Consider the following 19063-nt stretch of genomic DNA (forward strand, 5'->3'; position numbering starts at 1 on the left):
ATAAGAAATCAGGAAGGGGGCAAACACTTTTTCACACCACTGTATATATTGAATGCAACTTTGAAGAAAATTGGGCTGTAAAGGTTTAGAAACAGCATGTTAGGCTGACATACCATATTACCACCAAGGGATTTATGTTTTTTATGAAGTACTACATTTTTCTGAAAACCACGGGTGTCAAAATTATTGGTACCTGTAACAATTATTGTAAATAACTTCAAAAGTCAAATTGCCAATACAATACAACTGTCATTTACAAAGATACAGATGGTAAGTGACCGTCACGTGTCTGGTAATGAGTACAAAAAAATACATAAACAATTAAACATACCACTTACTACTGTAATATGTTCTGCTCACTCGCTTCCTTATTTCAGGTATAAGAGAGCTTTTAGTCTATCATCTTGAATCTAGCCTTTGCCTGTTATTGGTGTTTGTCAGTATGAAGACCAGAGTTGTACCAATGAAAGAGTTAAGGAAGCCATTATGAAGCTGAGGAGTAAATAAAATACATGACTTATAGACATAGGCCAAACCTTAGGCTTACAAAAATCAACTGTTTGGAACATCATTAAGAAGAAAGAGAGCCCTGCTGAGCTCAGTAATCACCCAGTAGGCATAGGATGACCTCTATAGCTGATGACTGAATAATTCTCATCATAATGAAGAAAAAACCCCAAACGCCTGTTTGACAGATCAGAAACAATCTTCAGGAGGCAGGTGTTGATGTGACAGTGACTACTGTCAAGAGAAGACTTAAATTAACAGTACTACAGAGGCCGTAATGCAAGATGCAAACCTCTAGCAAGCTACAAATATGCGATGGCTAGGATAGGATGCAGATTATTAGGAAGTACCTAAAAGAGCCTGGAGAGTTCTTGAAAAAGTTATTGTGGACAGATGAGACCAAGACTGACTTTTATCAAAGTAATGGCTATGTCTGCACAAAAAATCTATTGTCGACCTTAACAATGTGTGACTTGTTTGATTACAAATCTAAAACTGTGGTGTACAGAGCCAAATCAATAAAAAAATATGAATTTGTCTCAAACATTATGGCGCTCACTGTTTATGTGAAGGTGCTACTGGTCATAGATGGAAGACTAATGAACAAACCAAGCTATAATCAAGCAAAAATGTGAAATGGTCAAAATCAATGTGACCTCTTGACTGAACACCTGTGTGAAGGAAATTGGAGGCCAGGGATGCAATGGAAAAGATGAGTCTTTTGCAGCACCATCATTGACTTTGTCTCAGATTAAGCTGTTACTGCTACAGCAATTTCTACTAACTGCTGAGGAAATAACTACAGGGTCCTACAAGCTGTCCTGGTCAAATATTGAATCAAGAGCAAGTGTTCATGGTTTGTAGTCACTCTGTTGTGGTAAGAAAAAATTATGGATATCTTAAGAGATTACTAATTAGAATTTGATACATGTTGAAGGCAAGATGAAGAGCAGATGAAGATCTGTAGATAATTATGGTCTCCCAAACCTTCTCTAAATCTGGAATAGAAACCTCATTTACAGGCGCAGAGATGATCAGCTGGTAGAATGCAGACAACTGTTCTCTTTTAGTTGGAAGGTGCGGTCAAAAGAAGCACAAATTTTGCCAGGCACTGTTGAACATGTAAAAAATGTCAGTAATATAAAATCACTTCAGCCTTGATAGTCACAAAGTCCTCATTGAGAATATTGTGAAAGTTTAAACTTCACAGCGTCATCTCAGCATGAACCAAGTCACAGCTCAGAGACCTTAAACAGAGACTGTTCAAGACATACCCCAGTTTGAGGATTTGAGCCTTTCATTAATTCAAACCTTGTTTAATGTTTGAAGCACAAGTTTCAGTAGTACCATTGGATTGCATTGGAAGTGTGACTGATGGATGTTGGCAAGCTGTGGCTCTGTACAGCCGGCCATGTCTCCCTCACTATTGAATTACAGCCCCAAGGAGTATCCTAATTCACATGCACAGTGACCGCTTAAAGTCACTACTGGGTGTTTTGATATCTATCTTGTACTCAAGAAAGAACCGGCAAGTTTTTGTGTTGCAAGAACACAGTATACTGGCAAACAAATTGATGACTGGTGTCTACCTACAGTGTGTCACGGCTAGCTCAGGATGGCATGACCAGGTATTGAAGGACTCAGTCTGCTCGTTACCATGGGATCGTATGTGGATTTCTCAGCCACACTCACACTTCAGATGCTGCTGGGTAATGTTCCAACTATCTACAGATATTGTGTTGTCATGAGATTGGATGTACTTTACATTACATTACATTACATTATTGGCATTTGGCAGACGCTCTTATCCAGAGCGACATACAGTTGATTAGACTAAGCAGGAGACAATCCTCTCCTGGAGCAATGCAGGGTTAAGGGCCTTGCTCAAGGGCCCAACGGCTGTGCGGATCTTATTGTGGCTACACCGGGATTAGAACCACCGACCGAATAAAAATGTTCAAACTGCTCGTCTAAGTCTGGGTAAGTCGGAAAAAAGGTATATTTCCAAAAATGTTGGTGTATTCCTTTAAAAAAATGTATTAAAATCGTTCCTTGCCTGTGTTGTATATATGTAGATTTTTTGTTCATCCATATCAAGGATGGCAAACTGAAACAAATAATTTTAGAGGTAACAGTGTGTGCATGCGTGTGTGCATGTAGAAGGTATTGTACACACACCAGGACAATACACCAGGGATGATACCATAGCCTCCCCCTTGCTTATTTAACCAGTGACAGCACAGAGCCCTTAAGCTATGAATCAAGACACTCCAGTATGCGCATAGCGCTTTCATTTTTTATTGAGCTGCTACCCATCTGAGGTTAAGCACTTCTAGCCTAGATTGAGACCTCCAGGCAAACAAGGTTACCAGAGAGGTCCCATAAAATGGTGATATAATATGACAATGGTAACAGCAGGAGTGTACCACTACTAGCTGCACAGTTGGTGGGGGGAGGAGGTCAATCCTAAAACCCTTTAAGCTGTATGCTAGGTGAAGTCCAATGATGGCCCATCAGCAGCAGGGATGATGCAGCCTTGGTGAGTAAAGGAAGAATATAGCAATGGATGGTTCAAGCCCGGTGTTGCCATAATAAGATCTGCACAGCTGTTGGGCCCCTGAGTAAGGCCCTTAACCATGGGGGCATTGCTCCAGGGGGCATTGTCCCCTGCTTAGTCTAATCAATTGTAAGTCACCTTGGATGAAAGCATCTGCTAAATAACTTGTAAATGTATTTATTCTTTAAAATGGTGTAGCCAGGGAAGGCAAGGGCCCAACGGGCGTTAAGGGGAAAGTGTCGAAACTAGCACTCTGGAAGCTTAAAGCATCCGTCACACCTCCACTGACAATGCCGTTTGTGCTTTCCATGGAGGGACTGGATTCATTATTACATCTAATCCCATAGCTCTTCTTTTTATCACCCTGTTAGTTCATACTCCACCTCAAAATGGAGAGTCATCTTCACAGATCTGAGCTTTCTGTAATCAAATGAAAACTTAACAGCTTGCAGTGATGCAATTTATGCATGCCGTCTGAAACATTTTCAGAGCTCGTTTGCATCTTCTGACCCCTGTGCCACCATAAACGATGCACAATATTGATTTTTTGGTGGCAAATGTTTAGAAGTGCCAATGTTTCACTTAATGTATTCGTTCTGGGAAACTGACTGCTTGTGAGTGGAGTTGACGACTGTTGCACAGCAAATGTTCCCTGCATACAGTACACATACAATCCACATTCCCATTAAAGTTACTCTCTGAGTTATTTTTAATACTAATGAGAAGGACATACTAATACATTACTGTGTATTACATAATTCTTCAGTTGCCCTTCTCACTAACAAGTCACTTTTTGCATTACATAGAATCACAGAGCAAAAGGCAAATAGGTTAATTTTGCGTTCTATCCTACTGGTTTTGCTGGTGAAAAGTCTAGGTATTCAGGCCAAAACCTGCAGCTTTCTATCCGACTAGGACATAGCCAGGCTATATCCAGGCAAAACTTGATCAATGTAGGGGTTATATGAAAACATCTTAACTTTCACCACTCTAGATATTCACTCTGGGCAATACCTGCTTGTGCTCATTGGTATCAGACAAGACAAGGAAAGGAAAGCATTGTGTTTGATGAAACAAGTACACACTTAATAGCAGCCTATTCGTGTGGATAATTTTCAAAATATAATATATATTTTTAAATGTAATAACTATAAATAACGCATTAAATATGTAGGCATATGCCTTATAATGGGGTGTAAGTAAAGTTGCCAAGTGTCACTTAGTGGTATAATTATGCAAAATCTCTCCTGCCATGCCCTAGCATGCCGTAGCCTAAACGAGCATTTAGCCGCAACTAATGTGCACATACTTCAATTAGTGGGCGAATGAATGATTTTACTCAGACTATATTTTGCCATAGGCTATATTAAAACACACGAGAGTTCACAATGCTACAATTATCAAAGTAATTGTCGTGTTTGCAGTATACACTCTTTAAGGATGAAAAGAGCGTACAGCATGCAGAGCTCATATTCACATATAACCTCATGTTGTACCACAGCAAAGCCATTGTAAAAGGGTGGGGCACGCATCCATCCATTTGATTTACGGACGACTGACTACATTGTTCACTGATGGAGTATCCCACCTTTGAAACTTACTATGTGTTATTGTAGAATTTTTTGCTGTGTGCATTTTTTGTTTTGTTTTTAGCTACGCGTTCGGTTTTAGATTATTGTAAATGTATTTATGAAGAGAGTTCAATGCTTTCAGCTCTGTTGGGAGTAGCTTCATTCATAAGCTCCAAAGTTGTGAATGGAAATTCCGAGCAACACAACCAAAAGAATGCCAAGCACTCACTCTCCATCTTTGCACGTAAAAACACATATCTTATCACTATGCAGAAGTGAAGAAAGTATGTTACATTGCAGAAGTGCATTGCTACGTGATTAAAACATTACCTGAGTCTGTATACCTCGGTCTGGCGAGATCGCGAAAATAATGTATGAAATCCAAACAGTTGTCACTTTGCACCTCGCCCTTAGAGCAGAGATCCGACAAGAGTCCCAGTGCCTTTTGACAAATCTCGTCCTCTCTGTCGCCAGGCATTTCCCATCAGCATCCTTCTGAAGTGAGGGGGTCTCCGGGTAGCTCCTTACCACTTCTACCGCCTAGATACCGTCCTTCAACACTTTCCTGGGGTTCCGCTCAATCCTCAACGCACTTACTTCAGCGTATCTGGCGTTGAAAAGCAAGATTCCAATCCATAAAATCTTGTGATATGAACTGTTATAAAATATGCTCTTAGTTTCGCCCAAATACGAAGATATTCTCGCAAGTTATATTTCTCAGGTCTGTTGTTCTAAAAAACCCCACAAAGCCAAAAATTAACGCGCAAAAAGTAACACTGGTTGAATTAAGGAAATGCGGCGCAACTGAAGTCTCGCTGCTGAGCCGGCGCTTGCTCAGAGCTTGAATGAACAGCGCAGGCTTCGCTGACTTATTTCTCAAAACGAGCGCCCTGGGATTTCCTTCGTTCCATCTCCAACTGCTCACCCCAATACCTTGAGCGCTCTGTATCCAGGATTCTGTCGTTGGATCGTAAATCTACTGTAGCCAAGCGCCTCAATTTAATTGCGCCAACCTCCTGACCCCTTTGAAAAGTTTAAATTAAGCCGATGTGAAAATACGAACGCTCATGTAATAAATAATAACCTGATAAGCGTAATGAAAACAAATAAATACTATTGAAGCTAAATATGAATAAAAATGAATTCTAGAGGATGCACTCTGAAATGATATAGCAGATCATGTCTAGATTTATTAAATATATTGTATAAACGTAATTATTTTGAGGCGTTGTAATATATATAAAAAACTTGGGTCCAAAGTTATATTTCAACCATTATACTTGTTGCTCATTTACTTAATTTTCACACGAGCTGTATTTAATTCAAGTTTTATAATAGTTTGACTGTGTGGCAGTATCTGCACAGCTGTTCCACCTCTGTGCACGTGCTGTAATATATGTGGATGAAAATCTATTGTATTACCTTCCATACCTATGTTGGCATGTTTCAGCAATGTCTTACAGTCCCTCAATACTTTCAGCCACCACAGGGGACTGGAGGTGGAGCAAGAGGGTTACTGTATATGGACATCCATGAGATGCAGTTGGGCTTCAATCTGACAGGTGAAATAGCAATAGCACACATGTACACCCACACACATTTAATTTACATTTCTTTATGTCCACATTTATAAAACGCATTATAAGGGCCCAAATATATTTCTGTTGCTGCCTGAAGTCCTTCATTTGAGTAGCAGAAAACATACCAGTGGGGATTTAGCAAACAAATGCAAGATAAACAGCTCGATTGCACCAGCAGGAAACACTATGGACCAACAGTCTTCTCCTCCATATACAGCAACTGCCTATAATGGAGGAAACAATATTTTTTTGGAGGGAGCAATATTTTGGCAGTTGCTTCACACACACACACACGCACACACACACACACACACACACACACATGCCACGCAGGTACGCGCGCACACACACACACACAAAAACATAAAATCTTTATGAGTTCAGCAGTAGTCTTTGGCTGCAGGCTAAAATGGAAGATTAATAAATCATGAGCTAGCCTTTTGCTCAGTCCTCTCTACAGAGGTGAATAAAAAAGACCCCTGTGGGCAATGCAGAACCGATACTGATACTGAAATACATTAGACCTCGGATACTGGTAACAGAGGCTTCACAAGTAAATAAAGGCTGTGAACTGATGTTCAGTCTGGTTTGTTTCTGTGTCCTCACCCTGTTCTCTGTATTCGTGTTGTTTAATGTTCTGTTTCATGTTCCTTGCCCCTGTCTTAGTTAATTTCCCAGTTTCCCCTTGTCTCTGTATTTTTGTGTCTGTTCCGCTTCACGGTTTTCCTTTCTCCCGATTACCTGTCCTCGCTCCCAGCACCTGATGTGTTTTTTCTGTTTGTAATCATCTCACCTGTTTCTTGTTGTCTCGTCATCAGTGTTGAATAAAAACCCACCTGTTTCACTGTTTCGTGTCAGATCGTCCTGTGCCCTGCATTTGTGCTTGTGTCCTTGTACTTGGCAGTGTTTATTCCTGCCTGCTCCTTACCTGTTTCCCGAATTCCTCTCTCTTCGTGTCCTGTGTTGTCCCTTCCTGGTCCAGTTCTCCTGCCTGCCTTACCTGTCTCTGTCCAAGCTCTGCTCCAGCCCTTCTACTCCTGTACCCATCTCCAGCCCTTGCACCCTCCTGTTCTCCAGTCCCGCTGTTTGATCTCCCAGCTTCAACCTCTGCCAGTTTGCGGACCTCGCCCTGCCTTCTCATTGCTCTGGTTGCTTGCACTTTGACACCTTGCCTGGACCTGACCACATTACTGCTTATCCTGTATTGCCCTGTTTTCTGGACATCAACCTGTTATTTGCTACATTTACTACAAATAACTACAAGCCTGTTATTTACTATCTTTATCTTGGTGTCTGCAAGTGGTTCCGGTCAGTCCTCCTAACACTCCGTGAGTCAACAAATGTAACTATAATATGCACAATGATAGCCAATCCCTGAGGTATATCAAAAAAGGCAACTTTCACAGGCAATTAAGGGTGTGGGGAAACCTGAGACAGGAACAGTTCTTGTGGAGGCACAGCAGTTGTCTCTACCCCTACCTGGCACTTGGGTTCCTGGGGTTCATACTGAAATTATTTTTGTCTTAAGTGCCAAGGCTGAGCAAACAAGGCTGTGGCATTGATGCAGCACTAATAAGGATGCTTCCTCAGGTGCTTGGCATCAACTGACAGTCACCTGGGCCTCTGCCAATCCAGGGAGCTTTCACATTGAATTAGCTGACATTACGAAAGCTACCAGGTACAGTACCTGGTCACGGAGACCCTTGTCACTCATCACTCCTACCCTGTCATGGACTTGCAGCTTGAAGCTCTAATTGGATACTAAGGCACTGTGTGCCCTATTGTGTGGGGGGAGGAGCTACAATGTTCTGTCAATGACTATTTTTGACTAAGTGGTTCAACATAGTGATAACACGTGATAGCTTCATTAATCTTAAAGGATTATTGATTAAGCCTATTTTTCCCATCATGACTTTATTGAAGCTACTGTGCTGTTCTGGTGTGTGGATGGGCTCCACGGTCCGATATAAAATGCAGAACGGGCTGGTAGCCCTGAAGGGAAATGCATAATTGGCTATATCCTAATTTATGATGTGCAAAGAAAAGTCATGAAATCTGACACTTTCATGGCATTATATTCGCTGTCAGCTGGAGGCATTATCTACAGTCACATAACTGAAGGTATGCAGTTTAACATAATAATTCTTAACTGACTGCATTATATTTCATAAGGGGTCTGTTGATATACAGTGTAAGCATGATGTGCTTATCTCTTCTGGTCATGATCAAGATTCTGTTCAAATGGAATTTTCAGAAGCTATCACTTTTTGTATAATTTCATATGCAGAAGCTATGGAACGTAAAAAGGAAAAAAATAAAACTCCCACTTCAATTACACCTTCCAGCACAAAATCACCCATAGATAGAAAAGGGGAAAAGGCTACAGTCTGCCATTAGTTCATATGTCATTAGTTTTCCCATGCATATTATAATGTGGTATGAGGAAAATAAAACACAAACAATTTACGGCACATTAACGCTATTACTAAATTAATGATTTCATCAGCTATAGTGATAGTGCAGGCCTGCTTGGTTTCTGGAAACATGAGAGTATTAGCAAAGTGAAGATCCTGTGATTAAATAGCTGGAGTCACAGTCAGGAAATTATTGGTTGTCGGTTTCAATGACATTGAAGGATCAATGGGAATCTCCTCACACTCTCTGTGGGGATTGGCTGATCCTGCTACGCACCAAAATGGCACCTTTCATTTTTCTTGAATGAACACATGCCTGACGTTTTATTAAACATATATTGACAGTGAATTAAATTAGCATGCAGGATTATGGGTAAGTGAGTTGAAAGATATTCTCTAATCACTGTGGCTATAACCCAAATCACAAGCACTGTGGACACAACCATTAAAGAGAGGGCGATTTATGGTGTCATAGGAACTGCCTTTTGAAAGGCACAAAATACATATTTGTTGTCACCCATTATGTCTAAAGAAAACAAGCAAAATAGACATTAAGGTTACTTAAAATATACCCATGGTGTCACCTTGTGTTTACCCTAGTGAAAAGAATTCTCGCTGATATACATCCAACACTTCCCACTTCCCGTTTCTGGCAGTTTATTTCTAAAAATAGCCTGCAGTTGTGATAGCAGCCCCCCCCCCCCCGTGTATGCTGGTTTTCATTCCAACCACAACTGTAATCCCAGAATTTTAACAAACTGTTCATTTTTCTCAATTACTCTTTTTGTGTTTATCGGGATTATTTACCCGCTTAAGCCACAATGTAATTGTTGTGTTTAACAATATGAATGTGACTTATTATTCATGGCATACATAGGTATTTCTGATATAATGTTGCTTAAGAGGGTAAATATTCCTACCACACATGAAAGAAATAAAAATTAACCACCTCCTTAAAATTCTGGGATTGTAATGGAAAACCAGCATTCTGAGTGCGGGGGTTGGGGAGCACTTGAGGACTGCTCTATTCTAGCCTTAAATGTGCCAGAACAACTTATCAACTCAGCGTAATGGTACATATCACTCAAGCTATAATGTTGTTTCAAATCTGCCTCTGCGATGTAAAGTAGGCCCTTTAAAAGAGATACATTTAAAAAAACCCGGCAGTCAGATCAGAGATGAATGGGAGAGGGGGGAAAAAAAGAAAGTCGATTGTGAGTTTTTCATATCTTCAACTCTGCTTTTCTGGTGTCCATGGCAACTAATAGACAAAAAGTGCCTCTCGGCGAATCTATATCTCATGCTCTTATATAAACAATTGATATCTCCCATACGTTACGGAGCATGAAAGCAGGCTAAACTATTAAATATTCGTAATGATTTCATGTCATTCTCTTGAAATGAAGTCTCTTGAAAGACACAAAGTACTGTAGCTCTCCTATCCTCTGCGTTTTACTCTAGTATGGGGTTGGTGCCTTTGTGTTAATTAGGTCTTACACCCCAGTGTGAGAGCTATTCTGCTCAGGCCGGCGGTTTAACCAAGTCTGCCAAGTCTCCCCTGTAGTGGTAGAGATTCTCTGGACCCTTTTCATTTGTCATCACAAGGCAGTGACAGGACAAATTTGCATCCCTTCCATTCTAAGTTCCCATGGAGGGAGGGTGCAAACTAACAACTGGTACAAAGCCAGGTCAATCGAAATGGCCGTCCACTCACCACTGTATTGGGACATGCAGTTACATCTGAATGGAGCATTGATGGATGTTTCTTAGAGACAGGGATGGAATATTGCCTTTATGGCACAACATAAACATGAGTACTGAGATAAAGACAAGTTAAATAGGGCTAGAGGGTATTCTCTGCAGTCTACAGACAATTAACACTGTACCCAGCAATGCTGTTCAGAGATGGTGTTTTAGTGTAGCAGTAATTCAGTGTTCCATGTCTTTTAGGTTTAATGTAATGCATGATTTCTAAGTGATACCAGGTATAGCTTTTTGCTAAGATAACCAGATCTGGATAAGCCAAGTTGGAAGGCTCAGTAATATTTGAATCTTGAATATTTATTTAGAATTTCAAATATGGAAACAGGATGAAGACCTCAAAAACCCAATATTGCATGCATGTAAAGTATATGCTTATTACTTTTAACATGGTGTCAGCCGTTGGACAGCATGAATCTTCTGACACTAGTGGCTTTCGGCGGTGAAATTACCTCTCAGTCACTGTGCTATGCTTGGCACTGCGAATAGAGATAGGCGAGAAACCTAATTTAATATCTGGTGCTCACTGTCCCACTTATAGCCTGACAGAAAGTGACAGCTTAACTTGATTTGACTAGCCAACAAATGTGTTCCATACTGTATCAGCATAATTTACAGCTAAATCTAGCCCCACACCCCCAATTCCCATAGAGATCCATTCAAATGCAAAGAGTTATATCACTTGTCGGACAACCTGAAAATGAGTTTGCCAGACTCTGATGATGTTGATATGCCATAGACATTAGGAAGTCATGGCAGGCAAATGATATGCAACCAAATACAAAACATGACTCTTATTTGACATTATGTTAATATTATGTTATTTGTCTTAAACATTGAAATGGGGGACTACATATAAAAAGTGATGTTATTACTACATGGTGAAACCAAAATGCATAGAAATACCCTAGAATAAAAGTATGTGCTTTGACCACGTATGAATTGTTTGACAACAGAGAAAATGAAATATTGAATCAGAAAAAGACAAGGTGACCCCAAACATTTGAACAGCAGTGGTACCTGTATTTCCACTGTTCTTAAATAAATCAATTCATAGAATGTTAGAAAACACACTTTCTGCCTCCAAACCTGGCTAAAATCAAGAAATGAAGATGACTACACTAGAATAAAACATACAAATCCTTTATTTTCATTTTAGCTGTAGTGTAAGGTTTTCCACCATGAAACTATGCCATGGGGGAGTGTTGTTATGGGTTTGTTTATCATTGATACTGAGATACAGGTTGCAGAGCTGAGTGCTGATGCCTGTGGCAACAAATCTCATCACAAAGCCTTGTTTTGCATCCTCTGGGCATACTCCGATTGCCTAGCTGCAATATGTGCTGATACGTCATATTTTGTATCGATATGGGCGAGAGGGCAAAGGTAGAGACTTGCAGGTGTTGTGTCCTGCCTGAAGACATTGACCTGGTAAAGGTGAGCGCACAGAGAGACAAGCTTGAGGCAGATTTGAGATTGAGCACTGCACTGCCATCTTCTCACTGAATCTGGAGTTATTGGCCATGTGCTAGTTTAATGGTAGTTGAGCAAAAACATGTTGCATCTGCAGGCTCCACTCAGAAATGTACCCTATGGCAATTTTTTAAATCTCTCAGTCAGTCAGTGTGAAGATGAGAATTGAAAATGATCCTGGCACAGAGGGCAGGGAACTTTAAAAGGCATACAGGATGTTGTGTTTGGTTTTTCCCTCTGTTAGGCAGAGCTGCCTGAATGGAGGCATATGTGTTTCACCTGTCAGGCCCAGTTAGTATTTAAGACCGGCTAGCCCAGTGCATCAGGTGGAGAGGAAATGCTGTGACGGTTACCTATGGCTCATGCTAATAGGTCCATGGAAAAGCCAAAATAATCTGTAGTTTCCCTCTCCCCCCTCCTTAGTTTTGGTCATTATTCACTGACTTGAGAGTGTTTGGGATTTCATTCAGTTCATCCTTTCTTACCAAATTTAGTGGGCATTAAAAAAGTGTAGTAGGTGCCTGCCACATGCCATGACCCTCCCCTGAGAGGAGAGAAGAGCTGGACACAGGGAGATATTGAATTGCACCAGTGTTTTTATACACAGTGCCTGTTAGGAACGCCTTTTTCTTTTCTATTGAGACCCACACAGGTGCCTTTTAGACCCCTTTTTTGTTTTGGTTTGCTTGTTGAAATTATTTTGAATTGTATTTATTTTATGTTTTTGTTTGCATTCAGTAACCACATTTGTTTGTTTTCGGGAGTGTAACAAGGGTGGCGCTATGGCAAACATGTTAGATGTTATTTGGCAGTTCTAAATGAACTGTTCTGCCTGCTTTTTTTCCCCTTCTATGAAGAGTAGACTGATTCCAGGTATTGGTATTAACTGATGCGTTCAAGGTAATCAACTGACAATGTAAGTGCACAGACCCTTGAATTTGACCATCCAATGGCCCCTGATAATGTGCGTCCTTCCTGCAGGAGCATGGTAAAAATAATAAAAAATAAAAAAGTGTATGTAGTGTGCAGGCGGCACGGATGGTGCAGTGGGTAGCACTGCCGCCTCACAGCAAGGAGGTCCTGGGTTCGAATCCCCGTCGGCCGGGGCCTCTCTGTGCGGAGTTTGCATGTTCTCCCCGTGTCTGCGTGGGTTTCCTCCGGGTACTCCGGTTTCCTCCCACAGTCCAAAGACATGCACGTTAGGCTGATTGGAGAGTCTAAATTGCCCGTAGGTATGAGTGTGTGAGTGAATGGTGTGTGTGCCCTGAGATAGACTGGCGACCTGTCCAGGGTGTATTCCTGCCTTTCGCCCAATGTATGCTGGGATAGGCTCCAGCCCCCCTGCGACCCTGATCAGGATAAGCGGGTTCAGATAATGGATGGATGGATGGATGGATGTAGTGTGCAGTCTCACCCTCGGTCCGAACCTCAGCCGGGGGCGTGTCTGCTGATGTGACATCATGTTGGCCGTGCCCACCCTTGCAGGTGCGTGAGGCATAAATCGAGTTTAATAGTCCCCTCCATCTGTGAGTGCAGTGGGAAATGCCTCACACAGCGTTGCTCCCAAAAGCATTAGCTTTGAGATGGTTCTAATAAACAAACAGTGCTGTATGTTCATTAGCTCACTAGCTCTGCTAGCACCAATTTAACACCATAAAGAAAGTATGCTGACTTAGCAGTTGGTAACACTCTTGTGTTTTTACTGTATAATCCAGATATACAGTAGAAACCTGTGGGCCTTGTTATTTGTTTCTTTGAGTTTCCTTAGCTTGATGCAGGGGAAGGTTCATATGAATTCAGTTTTGTTTGCGCTCATTTAAAGGATGCTATTGAACCTCAACAGCTGCTGCCGTTCCGCAGTCAGAACAAAGTGTTTGGTTTGACGTGTGTGTCCTGCAGCGCTTTTTATTTTAGGCTGGAATGTGCTCACCACTGCACTGAGTGAGAGCTGAGCCACCCGTCCCAGCCAGCTGCTGTTGCAGTGTAAGCATCGCTCCTGTTTTTTCACGTTGCATGCATGTATACCGTATGTGTGCAGTCACATTTTCTGTTTTCACTCTGTTTTATTTTAGTTTGTTTGCTGGAGTACAATCATGATGCAGTTAAAGTGCAGACTTTCAGGTTCATTTGAGGGTTTTTACATGTTGTTGTCTGTACCGACAACAAATAAAACTAATTGCTAGCTAGCTGATTTACAGGGAAAACTGGGAGCATGGGTCTCATCTGAAATTTAAAATGTTGTGGCCTGGTGGGGTTTTTTTAACCATGAAAATCTAAAATCAGTAATTAGACAGAAGCTCAATTTTGTCCCGAGGCAAGAAAATGTGGAAAAATTGTAATCGTGCTGTTTCATCTGTAAAACAATCAGGAGAAATCAGATCTGTTGGTGACACTAGAGAATTCTCTTTTGGACTATATGTATAATTGATTGCTGAAATATCAACAGCAACGACATATTTGAACAATTTTATGCAAATGCGCCATATACAGTAAATTTGTTTATTTTATGCTCCAGGATTTAAATGGAAAATTCTGTCCAGCCCATCCATGTCTACCCCCTACCAGACGTTTGCTAGATGAATGCCTTTAAATTGGAAAACCTTTTTTAACAGTTGACATACAGTAATTACCCAGTGGTTCCATTATCTGGCACAATTCCTATTTTAACAAAGTGTCTGTTTTCATTGTTCAGACTTGAAGGCTCTGGCATGTGTGCACTTTTCTGACCCTTTGAAAACCCTGGCAAGGCATTTATAAATAAATCCACAGGAAAGCCAAAGGGCTGGATGGCAGTCCAGCATCACAGGGCCTCAGTTAGCGCTTTAAACCCTCACTTCTCCATGGCAGCTAATAGAAATGTTCCCGCAGGAAGTGCTACACTTTCTGCAGCTATGACTCAAACCCATTCTCTTTATTTACACATCCACACACGGGTGGGAGTGAATTGAAAAATCGGTGATTCTGAGGTGCCAGTGCAGGTGGTCATCTGCTTGTCCATGATAAAGCTTTCAGAGCAGAGTAGCGCGGTTTCATTCCTCCACTGCCAGTCTCTTCAGGATTTAACACCTCAATTAACAAGCGCTTCTGTTTCCCCAAAGCGACTTCTTTAGAGCACATCTGTGGCGGTTATACAGGAAAAAAGCAGTGACAGTGTTTACCTGACTGTCTCTTATTAAGGACGACCGAAAAAGCACAAACAGTACCCGTAACATTTTTTGATTTACTTTGTTATTACATATTTGTCTCAACTTTAAACAAACTGTCGACAAAGGGAACCAGAGGAATGACAAAACACACTTTTAAAATAATTATTTTCAAACACCCAAATCACCCCTGTGAGAGTTATTTTCTGGTGGCCTTTAGCAGAAATAATTGCAACTAAAAACTTCTAATCATTTCAGATGAGTGTTTCATGTTGCTGTGGAGGATTCTTTGTAAGGCTGCTTTAATTCTTTCAAATTTGTACGTTTTCGAGCATGAACCGCTAGTTTCAGGTCTAGCCACCCTCAACATCTCACAGTTCAAACTTTGACTAGGCCACTCCAAAACATTCATTTGGTTTCTTGCCAGCCATGTGAACTTGCTTTTGTGTTTTGGATCAATGTCTAGCTGCGCAACTTCAAAAGCTTCAAAAAGCATCCAAAGGAGATATGGCTTTTGTTGTCAGGCCCACAGGCTCTGGAACAATGTTCCAGACTATGTTTGAATGTCAAAGTCTGTTTCATCTCACTTGCGGTTGACTAATTTGATTAATATTGCAGGTCTTGTTTTACAGTTTATTATATTTAATTGTATTTGTCTTTCTTTTTATTATTCTGCTCATCATGTATTTTGTTTCTATCTTGTATTTTGCTCTTATATTGTACAGCACTTTGTACATGCCCAGTGTTTTGAAAAGAGCTATGATTATAATAATTATTATTATTAGACCTGACTTTATTTGCTAATGCAAATATTTCAAGGGCTGATCTAATGAATTTCACTGATGCTGCTGTTGTTGACAGGAAACTACCGCAGGCTTTGAGAGGTAATTATATTTCAGTGGCTAGACTCCTGCAGTGGTTATTAGCTGAGCAGAGCTCCTCGTCTTGGCAATACTGACACAACCTCTGTTCTCTGGTTCAGCGTACGTAGAGAAAAGCACTAAGTGCTCAGGTGGGAATAGATCAGGTTTGTGTGTGTTTTGAGCAATTATTCCCTTGCATGTTTTGTGTGGAATAGGTTTGACAATTAAATACAAATTTAAAAAAATGCAAAAGACACAATTGCTGCCTATGCATATCAGTAAATATATAATAATTTGATAACAATGCATGCTGCTACATGAAGTGCCATTTAAAAAAATAATAATAATTTAAGTTTGATATTCTGTTACAGTCTGAGATCAAATCTTATAGATTTTAAACTATTAGAAAAGGCCAGTGTATTCATCCAACTCCTTTTATGATGCCTTTCGGGACTACAGAACTACATTTCCCTACATTCCGAAGAAAACTCTGAATGACATTTATAGCGCTGACCCGAGAGTGACTAGTTACAGTAAACCAATACTGTAACACCGGAAAGTTCCAGAAGCAATAAAACCTAGTATAACCATGTAAAACTCAGGACAACCCTTTAATCTCCCCTGTTCACCTGTTCTTGGCAGTGTGCCAACTCACCTTTCTTGCCCTCTTGAAGTTCTCCATAGCAAATAGGCTCCACAGACATAGGTTGCCTCAAGGTAACTAAGTCTTGGCCTATTTCAAACCTGGCTGGCGCACGCACATTGCTTTGACGGCTCTCCACAAGAAACTGCTGAAAAGCTGACTTCTCTCAGCAGTAAAACAAACTTTTTTAGGAAGCAAAACAAACTTGTTCCAACCAGTGAAGCGCGCATCTCCAGACAACCGACTGGACCAGACGACATTGTGCTGCATAGGGTAAAGGACCCCTCTGCTGAGAGAATCCACAATCCACTCCACTGAGCCCATTCCCAGAGAAAACAACGCACATACACTACCTCCTGTAAGGCTGCTGAAAACATGCCAGGCATAGTTTTGTCTTTACTGAAATTATTGTGACAATTTTGGTCTAGTTAGTGAATAACCTGCAGTCAATTAAAATGAGCGTGATATTCGGAAGGTTCTGCGAATCCGTGGGTGATGCTGTCATCAAAAAAGAAAGAAATTCCAGCAATGACCGGCAATGGTTGACAAGAACACCGGGAGGCTCAAGGAGATGCAGTCATCCATGTCAGCCATTTTGAAAGTTCAGTCTGTTTAATAGGCTAGCGGAAGTTCACCCCAGTTACCTTGGAACCATGAGCGGATTTTAAGCAGCTGAAAGATGTTGCAACAATAACTCTTGAATCCCTGCACAAATAAAACTATGACTGTGAATACTGTTTTCTAAATTGCTGGAATGTGTTAAGCCTCGTAAGCTGCAAATTGTATAGAAGGCAACCACTGCCACATAGGGTTCGAGTAGGTAGTTCCAGCAAAAAAGTTGTGCACTAATTTATATGTACCGCAAATGCAAATCTCCAGGCCACTAATAGATAACTGACTGATTATTGCTATAAATACAGTGCATCCGGAAAGTATTCACAGCGCTTTACTTTCCCCACATTTTGTTATGTTACAGCCTAATTCCATAATTTAATAAATTCATTTTGTTCCTCAAAATTCTACACACAACACCCCATAATGACAACATGAAAGAAGTTTTTTTGAAATTTTTGCTAATTTATTAAAAATAAAAAACTAAGAAATCACATGTACATTTTTTGAATATGATGCCACAAGCTTGGCACTCCTATCTTTGGGCAGTTTTGCCCATTCCTCTTTGCAGCACCTCTCAAGCTCCATCAGGTTGGATGGGGAGCGTCGGTGCGCAGCCATTTTCAGATCTCTCCAGAGAGTCTGGGATCTGGCTGGGCCACTCCTTCACATTCACAGAGTTGTCCTGAAGCCACTCCTTTGATATCTTGGCTGTGTGCTTAGGGTCCTTGTCCTGCTGAAAGATGAACCGTCGCCCCAGTCTGAGGTCAAGAGCGCTCTGGAGCAGGTTTTCATCCAGGATGTCTCTGTACATTGCTGCACTCATCTTTCCCTCAATCCTGACTTGTCTCCCAGTTCCTGCCGCTGAAAAGCATCCCCACAGCATGATGCTGCCACCACCATGCTTCACTGTAGGGATGGTATTGGCCAGGCGATGAGCGGTGCCTGGTTTCCTCCAAACATGATGCCTGGCATTCACGCCAAAGAGTTCAATCTTTATCTCATCAGACCAGAGAATTCTGTTTGTTTGAGTCCTTCAGGTGCCTTTTTGGCAAACTCCAGTCGGGCTGCCATGTGCCTTTTACTAAGGAGTGGCTTCCGTCTGGCCACTCTACCATACAGGCCTGATTGGTGGATTGCTGCAGAGACGGTTGTCCTTCTGGAAGGTTCTCCTCTCTCCACAGAGGAACGCTGGAGCTCTGACAGAGTGACCATCGGGTTCTTGGTCACCTCCCTGACTAAGGCCCTTCTCCCCCGATTGCTCAGCTCTAGGAAGAGTCCTGGTGGTTCCGAACTTCTTCCATTTACGGATGATGGAGGCCAATGTGCTCATTGGGACCTTCAAAGCAGCAGAAATTTTTCTGTACCCTTCCCCAGATTTGTGCCTCGAGACAATCCTGTCTCGGAGGTCTACAGACAATTCCTTTGACTTCATGCTTGGTTTGTGCTCCGACATGCACTGTCAACTGTGGGACCTTATATAGACAGGTGTGTACCTTGCCAAATCATGTCTAATCAACTGAATTTACCACAGGTGGACTCCAATTAAGCTGTAGAAATATCTCAAGGTTGATCAGTGGAAACAGGATGCACCTGAGCTCAATTTTGAGCTTCATGGCAAAGGCTGTGAATACTTATGTACATGTGATTTCTTAGTTTTTTATTTTTAATAAATCCGCAAAAATCTCAAAACTTTTTTCACGTTGTCATTATGGGGTATTGTGTGTAGAATTTGGAGAAAAAAAAATGAATTGAATCAATTTTGGAATAAGGCTGTAACATAACAAAATGTGGAAAAAGTGAAGCGCTGTGAATACTTTCCGGATGCACTTGTATATACTACAGCAAGCAACCCATAGCTACACACCACAAGCCACACTCAAACTTTGTTTTCTTTATTTTGCTATTGTGCAAACGCTGCCATTTTGTCATTGGATGC

General features: G+C 41.2%; 1 protein-coding gene across 1 annotated transcript in view; it reads right to left on the reverse strand.

The window, feature by feature from the left end:
• syt9a (synaptotagmin IXa) overlaps positions 1–5459 on the reverse strand; it is a 38279-nt gene extending 32820 nt beyond the window's left edge. Inside the window, exon 1 of the mRNA XM_061246009.1 lies at positions 4966–5459. Within this exon, the coding sequence (XP_061101993.1) occupies positions 4966–5113 (148 nt within the window). The 5' untranslated portion in view covers positions 5114–5459. The remainder of the gene's footprint in view (positions 1–4965) is intronic.
• Positions 5460–19063: the final 13604 nt, after the last annotated feature.

Source organism: Conger conger, chromosome 6, assembly GCF_963514075.1.
Source record: "Conger conger chromosome 6, fConCon1.1, whole genome shotgun sequence".
Taxonomy (NCBI): domain Eukaryota; kingdom Metazoa; phylum Chordata; class Actinopteri; order Anguilliformes; family Congridae; genus Conger; species Conger conger.